The sequence below is a fragment of the Berghia stephanieae genome, chromosome 3, assembly GCF_034508935.2.
Source record: "Berghia stephanieae isolate SIO BIC M18660-M18661 chromosome 3, UCSD_Bste_1.3, whole genome shotgun sequence".
In the NCBI taxonomy this organism is placed as follows: Eukaryota; Metazoa; Mollusca; class Gastropoda; order Nudibranchia; family Aeolidiidae; genus Berghia; species Berghia stephanieae.
In genome coordinates, this window is record NC_088362.1 from 23,724,709 (window position 1) to 23,733,246 (window position 8,538).

At 36.1% G+C, this 8,538-nt stretch overlaps 1 protein-coding gene across 8 annotated transcripts in view; it reads right to left on the bottom strand.

The window, feature by feature from the left end:
- Nucleotides 1-3,279: 3,279 nt before the first annotated feature.
- The window catches only part of LOC144967388 (protocadherin-23-like), a 58,887-nt gene continuing 53,628 nt past the window's right edge, over nt 3,280-8,538 (bottom strand). For all 8 annotated transcript variants that reach the window (XM_078904525.1, XM_078904526.1, XM_078904523.1 and 5 more), the window contains one exon: nt 3,280-4,960. In XM_078904525.1, coding sequence (XP_078760651.1) covers nt 4,126-4,960 — 835 coding nt within the window. In that variant the 3' untranslated portion in view covers nt 3,280-4,125. The remainder of the gene's footprint in view (nt 4,961-8,538) is intronic.

Sequence of the window (8,538 nt, forward strand, 5' to 3'; positions counted from 1 at the left end):
GAGGCTCGAACCCAAGACCTTCCGATCCGAAAGCGAGTGTCACACCACAAGACCACATAGCCGCACTAACACGTGGTTCGTTCTGACGTTATATCGAATTGAGATGATGAGTTGTGAATATTTGTACAAATTTTAATGATGTAATGTAATTATGTGATGTAATAATATTGCTTTTGTTGTTTTTGTTTGTGACGGAGGAAGGGTTTTGAGCCCGAAACTTTGTGTATTAGGTATTTTGTTCTTTTTCAAAGCTGATATTATATTCATTTTTGTTCATTGCTATTCTCCAGTCCACTTTGAAATTAATTCATTAGGTGTTTTGTGTATGGCACTCTAAGCCGCTTTCTGTGATGCCACTATAATGTGGTCTAGTGGTATGACACTCGCTTTCGGATCGGAAGGTATTAAAACTTTTTGATATTTCGCCCAGCAGCGAAAATCAAACTTAGTTGTTGATATTTTTGATATTTCGTGCAGCAGCAACGATATCAAATCTAGTTGTTGAATTTTCCTTTTAATATATATATATATATATATATATATATATATATATATATATATATATATATATATATATATATATATATACACTTAATTTCTTCAGATTTATTACATTTTGGTGTAAGAATCTTGATGGCACTGTAATGTCATATCAACGGCTAATTACAGAAATAGATCTGTATTCCAAGAGCAATAAAATGAATCAAACACAGAAGTCTTCAACAAAATCGTTTATCTGATCGCGTTTAATGCAAACGAGAAAAAATAATTCTAAAAAAATATACCATTGTTATCTACGTATATAAAAACAAATTCATTTCATTATTACTCGCTATACTTGTTGGTCATTAGCGATTTCAAAAAGGAAGATAACACAGTGAAAGAAAACAACAAGTGTGTAGGAAAAAATAGAAAATGGGACAAATTCTACACATATCAACAATAGATTCATTGTGTATTACACACTATCAAAACAAACAGACAAACTAACAAAAACCTTCAAATAGAAAAACAAACACCCATAAAATCATTTTAAATACCCTTTTAAATCAAAGACTTTATCAAAGGGCAATTAATTCGGAAATGGCATTTAAGCTTTAATGACGTAATATTTACATAAAATTATTTTCCCTTGTTGTTATACAGTAAAATCAGAGACCAAGGGAGGTAATTCGTTGTCTAAACATTAGATCTCTTGCCGGTCTAACGCTAAGATTATTAAAATCATTATTTCTCTTTTCCAACTGAGTGAATTTTTATTGTGGTTCACACACACACACACACACATACACACACACACACACACACACACACACACACACACACCAACATGCGCGCGAACACATACATACACATTCACGCATACACACACGTTACAATGAAACTGGATGGTAGAAGACATTTGATGTGTAATGTGTTCCTTCTGTTTACAAGTTCATTATATTATTCATCTCTCTCTCTCTCTCTCTCTCTCTCTCTCTCTCTCTCTCTCTCTCTCTCTTTCTCTTTATTTCTTTCTTTCTCCCTCTTCTCGCTCTCTTTCTTTCTCTCTCACCTCTCTCTTTACTCTCTACTTCTCCCTTCCACCTGTGCGTGGGTGTCTGTGTGTATGTGTATTTATGTGTGTGTGTGTGTGTGTGTTTGTGAAAGTGAGAAGGAAAAGAGTAGAGAAGAGAGATGAAGAAGAGAGAGAGAGAGATGAGAGAGTAGAGAGAATAGAGAGGAAGTAGAAAAGAGAGAGAGAGAGAGAGAGAGAGAGAGAGAGAGAGAAGAGAGAAGAGAGAATAGAGAGGAGAAAGAGAAAGAAGAAGAGAAGAAGAGAAAGAGAGAGAGAGAGAGAGAGAGAGAGAGAGAGAGAGAGAAGAGAAATACGATGCAGTGAGATGAAAGAGAGAACGAGAGTTGGAAAAGAATATGACAGAAAAATATACGCAAGAGAGAGAGATGAACAATGATGACCATTTATTGATTGCAAAGAAATCTGAAGTTTGATACAACAATTATTGTCCAGAAAATTATACTCAGACATCGGATTGAATCCCAATGTGGACATCATTTTTATTTCTTGTCAGATTTAATATTTCGTATCTTTTATAATCTAATTTGTTCGTTTATAGATTTCTTTTTCTACTTCTTTTTCTTCTTCATTCTCATCTTCTTCTTCTTCATCATCATCTTCATCTCTTCATCTTCATTCTTACTTCTCTATATATATATTTATTTTTTTTTTTTTTCTAAGACATGGATACATAATATCATTATCATAATAAATAATCTATCATCATATAATACATAATAAAATAATACAAATAAAAAAAAAAAGAAAAAAGAGAAGAAGAAAGAAAAGAAGATAATAAAAGTAAGAAGAATAAAAAAAATAGATAATAATAAGAATAATAATAAAGAATAAGAAGAAAATAAAATAAAATAATGAAAAGAAGAAAAGAAGAATGAAGAAGAAGAAGTAAGAAGAAGAAAAGAAGAATGAAGAATAGAAGAAAGAAGAATGAAGAAGAAGAAAGAAGAAGAAGAAGAAGAAGAAGAAGAAGAAGAAGAAGAAGAAGAAGAAAGAAGAAGAAGAAGAAGAAGAAGAAGAAGAAGAAGAAGAAGAAGAAGAAGAAGAAGAAGAAGAAGAAGAAGAAGAAGAAGAAGAAGAAGAAGAAGAAGAAGAGAAGAAGAAGAAGAAGAAGAAAGAAGAAGAGAAGAAGAAGAAGAAGAAGAAGAAGAAGAAGAAGAAGAAGAAGAGAAGAAGAAGAAGAAGAAAGGAAGAAGAAGAAGAAGAGAAGAAGAAAGAGAGAAGAAGAAGAAGAAGAAGAAGAAGAGAAGAAGAAGAGAAGAAGGAAGAAGAAGAAGAAGAAGAAGAAGAAGAAGAAAGAAGAAGAAGAAGAAGAAGAAGAAGAAGAAGAAGAAGAAGAAGAAGAAAGAAGAAGAAGAGAAGAGAAGAAGAAGAAGAAGAGAGAAGAAGAAGAAGAAGAAAGAAGAAGAAGAGAAGAAGAAGAAGAAGAAGAAGAAGAAGAAGAAGAAGAAGAAGAAGAAGAAGAAGAAGAAGAAGAAGAAGAAGAAGAAGAAGAAGAAGAAGAAGAAGAAGAAGAAGAAGTATCACTTTTTAGGCGTTTTCCATGTACCAAACTAATTTTGTGACTGACATAACATGGTATGCTGATTTTCCAATTTAATTATTATCTGATTAGCGGGTATTAATTAGCCAGTTGTATTTTATTGTCTTTGGCGATTGTCAATTTAATTTGCAATCAGTTGTAAGAAAAAAACAAACAATAGTTCATTCTCGGAATTTACAATTTATTCTGTACATCATCATTGTAACGAGGTCATCATTTTAAACCATTGAAATTAGAACAATTATTTAATCAAGGGATTAAGTAGGCAATTGGGAGACAAAATCATCATTTAACACACGTTGCTTTGAATTGTTTTCTGTAACAACTTGTATAAACTGTTGGAGACAGAGCCCATTTGGTCAAGAGGTGTAAAATCAAACCTTTGTGATGCGCCTTTCAACTAGACTCTAGCAGACATTTTAGTCCTACAACCAAACTCATATCAATTTCCCCCTTTATCTGAAAGTGTACGGGATAATGAAAATGGCATTGTTTTTGTTTATTCACTATAATCACGCCATTCACACATTTCTCATTCGTCCTTAGTGTTTCATTTATCCGGTTTTGTTGATGAAGGGGAAACCCAAAACGTCCACATTTTCTGATCTGTCTTCGTTCAATAAATTGAAGCTTACATTTTATTACTTATCGTTATTTTTTCATGAATATTCAATCAGGTCAATAAAAATATAAGCATACTCTAATAGGCTTCAACAGCCACGACGTCACTTCCCTCGTAATGACGCATGGTAACTTAGTAACTGGCTCTAAACTATCGGAACAATGGCGGACGCCCTTATGAAATATTTCTCCGACGAGCATAAAAGTGTATCCAGAGGAGAAAAACATAAATATGATCATGTTTTGACTTTTATACATTCTAATCACAAGACATATGAAAAGCTATAGCCAGCATGAAGAATAAAAAGTACCGATTTTTTTTGTTTAGAACCAAGCTGCTCGTTGCTGGGCGGACGTGACATCAGACTGTTGAATCCTATTACGATCACAAGGCAGTTGCTGCCGACTCTAAAAAGTAAAAGGTACTCGGGTCGTATTCTTCCTGATCTGTATTTGAACTTGTAGTCTTCGCATCAACAATTTCGTCTGATTTACCAAATCGGACCAATTTAGAATAGTCAGGCTCGGGTTCGATCGGCATTTTACCATCTCCACTACTTACTGAGCTGAACTCATCCTCGGGCGTGTTGTCCATGGTTGATGACGACCCGTCTTCATCTTGTCCATCTTTATCAAATGGGAATCCGCTATCCGAGTCGAGCATCGCGACGTTGTTGTTTGAGCTTGAAGGAGCGTCGTCATTTTGAATATTTCTGGAACGGTTGAGCGGTAAATTCTTGTAAGTTGCCCTAGATGAAGATCTTTGTGGTCGTTCTATCGTGATGGTTGATATGTAAGGTTTTGTAGGAGTTGAGTTGGTTTGGTTATGGTCCGTTGTCTTCACGAGTTCTTTTGTTGTTTGAGTCGGAGTAGATTCCGTCACAGAAGAGTTATCCTCCATAGACGTCTCAGCTACTTCTGCACAAAGATTCGCAGACGATTGACTTTCATTGTTTGGATAAACGTTCCTGATGCTTCCGTTCTTTGTAATTTTGGCGTAGGTGTCTGATTCGGATTGAACATTTTCGTAATCGTCGTCAACAAATGTTGGGTTTACAAAATTACTTTCTGTGATATTTGAGCCGTTTAGGGAATTCCCATTAGATCTTCGAACCGAGCTGCCTCCATTTTTGACAAATGTGAAATTGTCTTTCCCTGTTTCATCATATAACTTTGTGTCTTTATTCAACGTGGCCATTATGCTCATTCTATGTCTGGTTCTGTAAAATAAAAGACAACAGTTAAAATCATCGATTTTTAAATAAGATAATGCAAATAAAAAAATTGTATAAAAATAGAATGCTTCAAAAATCCTTAAGATGAAATATATCTTCTTCTTCTTGTTCGTCTTGTGGAAACCTCCAATATTGTCGAGGATCACTCCACAGTTTGTAGTGTTTTACATTTTAAACTTGCTAAAACTCTGCACATAATACTAAAACCACATAGATTAAAAAGTCACGTTGTGAACTCCAGCAATCGCGTGAAGGCATGTTGGCAACCGTTTTCAGCCACTTCAGCTGGGAGGCTATTCCATAGTCGGGCAGTGGAAGGGAAAAACGAATACATGTGGGCGTCTGTTTTTGATGTTGGGATGGTTACTCTTGCTGTGTGTCCCCTCGTATTTCTTGTGCCGATATCTTTGATGTCGTTTGGAAGTTTAAGGCACGAATTTTTGTAGTAGATCTTGTGGAACAATTTAAGTTTATCTATCTTTCTTCTCTTTTCCAGAGGTTCAAGGCCAATCCGTTGTGATATTTCAGACGCACTTGAGAAAGGATCGAATGTGTTTGTGATGCGTCTTGCTGTTTTTCTTTGGATGTTTTCTAAGGTGTCGATGTTTTTCTTTGTATATGGGTCCCAAATTGAGCTGCCATACTCCAAAATTGGTCTAACAATAGTTTTAAAAGCAAGGGTTTGAGTTGTGATTGGGCATCTTTTTAAATTGCGGGTGATGTAAGCGCTTGTTTGATTTGCCTTTGAAGCCAGGTGACATATGTGGTCATTCCATTTGAGGTTTTTAGCAAACTCGATGCCAAGGTATTTTGCTGTCTTTTCATGTTCCAGGTTTTGACCATGAAGTTGGTATTCAAATGTTATAGGTGCTTTCTTATTTGTGATGGTTAGAACATTGCACTTTGATACGTTAAATTCCATTTGATTTATTGTTTCCCATTCTTGTAATTTAGCTAGATCGTCATTTAGTGTTTTGCAGTCGTCTGTTGTTTTTATCTGATTATATAATGCTGTGTCGTCAGCAAAGAGGCGCACTTTTGACCTTATACCTCGTGGAAGATCGTTTATGTACACTAAAAATAGGACGGGCCCAAGGACTGAGCCCTGAGGTACGCCCGATGTCACCATCCCGATAGTGGAAGTCTCGCCGTCGACAAGAACTTGTTGGGTGCGATTGTCCAGAAAAGTTGCAATCCATTGTAAGGTTTTGTTCCTGATACCAACGTCATACAATTTCTGGATTAACCGAAGGTGAGAGACCTTGTCGAAGGCCTTGGCAAAGTCCAGTAGTACTAGATCAATTTGACCACCTTTATCAATAGCAGCTGACAGATCATGTGTTAATGATAGAAGTTGAGTTTGACATGAGTGGTGCTTCCTAAATCCGTGCTGTTCATCACAAAAAATACTGTTAGTTTCGAGATATTCAGTTATTGAGGATCTCACTATATGCTCCAACAGTTTGCAGCAAATGCAGGTTAATGAAATTGGACGGTAGTTTTGAGCCCTGCTTCTATCACCTTTCTTGTAGATGGGTTGGACAAGAGCGTGCTTCCAAACAATTGGTATGTCTCCCGTTTCAAGAGAGAGTTTGAACAAATGTGTGAGGGCAGGTGCAAATTCGTTACTCAATATCTTTAAGAGACGGGATGGTATTTTGTCTGGGCCACATGCTTTCTTTGGATCTAGAGTGGCGAGGAGTTTGGAAACGCCCTCTACTGTCACATTGATTTCGGCCATAGTGTTGGAATCGTTTTTTTCGCCTTGTAGTTGTTGAGTGGTAATTTTGGTATGAGCTTTTGAAGCAAAAACAGAGCAGAATTGGTTATTAAGTATGTCTGCTTTTTCCTTTGCATCAGAGTATAATACACGATCATGCTCAAGGGGCGCTATACCAACCGAATCGCACCTCCTACTTTTTATAAATTTCCAGAGCTTTTTGTTTGAGTCTTCACTAACAAGTTCCTTAACATGATTATGATAGGCCTTTCTACTCTCTTTTTGTGTTTCTTTTTTCAGTCGGGCATAATTGTACCAGTCTTTCTTACTGTTGGACTTTCTCGCTCTGCTCCATGCCTTTTGTTTCCGTCTAGATAATCGTTTGACGGTGGTGTTTATCCATGGTTGGTGAAATTTCCTTGAGCTTTTCTTCGTTGGTACATGTTTGGTCATCATTTTGTTTAGGTGGTCGTTGATGGCAGTCCAAACATCCTCAGTGCTTTCTAGATGTTGATTAATTATGTTTTCACTAAAAAGACGTGTTTCTGTCCGCATTTCGGCGATATTTGCCTTTTTCCAAATAGTAATAGGGTGTGATTTTTTTGTGATTTTGTTTGCTTTGATAGTGCTTTCCGTGATGAGAATGTCATGGTCACTAATGCCTGGAATGGTTGTACACTTGACAATTTAATTTGGTCGATTTGTGATAAATAAGTCGAGGATATTTGTACCCCTTGTTGGATTTTTGTTTATTTGACTCAGGCCAAAATCTTGCAATTTGTTAATAAATGCTTGGTTTATAAATGAAGGATATTGGTAACTGATTATTTTTTCTTGTTCCCAATTGATATCAGGTAGGTTCAGGTCTCCGCTTAACCAGAGTACATTTTTCGGGTCTAGGCTATCAATACAGCGTGTTATCTCAGTCATTTGTTCCATAGTTGAGTTTGAAGGTGTTCTATACATAGCGCCCACAGTGAGTAGGCCTTGTTCTGTTTTGATATTTACGATCACCGATTCTGATTTTGTTTGAATGTCAAGCTTCATTACTGAGAGGTTCGTTGTTGTTGCAACCAGCACCCCACCATACCTATCTTCTCGGTCTTTCCTGAACATGTTGAAATATGTCTCTGGTGGAAATATTTCACTGTCCTTTATTTCGGAATGTAGCCATGTTTCCGTACCTATGATTATGTCTGGTTTTATTTCTGATATCAATTTCCAAAATTCCGGTAGTTTTGGAATTAAACTTTGGAAGTTTATGGTCATAGTTCTCAACATGTTTCTCGGTTCAACATTACGGTCACTGTTAGTTTGCCTGTTTGCTATTTTAAGCGTGTTATGATTTGAGTTGATTTGGTGATTGATTCTTTTTATTTCATTTGGCCTCATATTGACCCTTCTTCCCCCTTTGTTGTTATTGTCTTATTTTCACAAGCCACGTTCTCATTATGTTTATGCATCTCATCAAAATGATCAGGTGTTGTCATTATGTTTTGTTGATATGTTGATGTGTCGTTTACTATTGGCATGTTGTTGTGAGTGTCGTTGAGTGGTATGTTGATCAGAGACCTTGGGCACCGTTGTGTGTTATGTACTTTGAGTGCTCTATTAGTATGAAAGGGCGGTGGTCTGTGACCTATTTGAATATTTATTTTTCTTCGTTTCCGCACACCACCACGACTTGGTCGTAGCCGCTGGCTATTACTGCTATTATTGTTACCGTGATACCAAGACGATTCGGTGTCATTCCAATAAATGTTGTCGTAATAAGGATAAAAATAGATATGGCACATCGTGACTAAAAATCTTAACGTAAGTGTAAACAATAAATGGCTAGTAC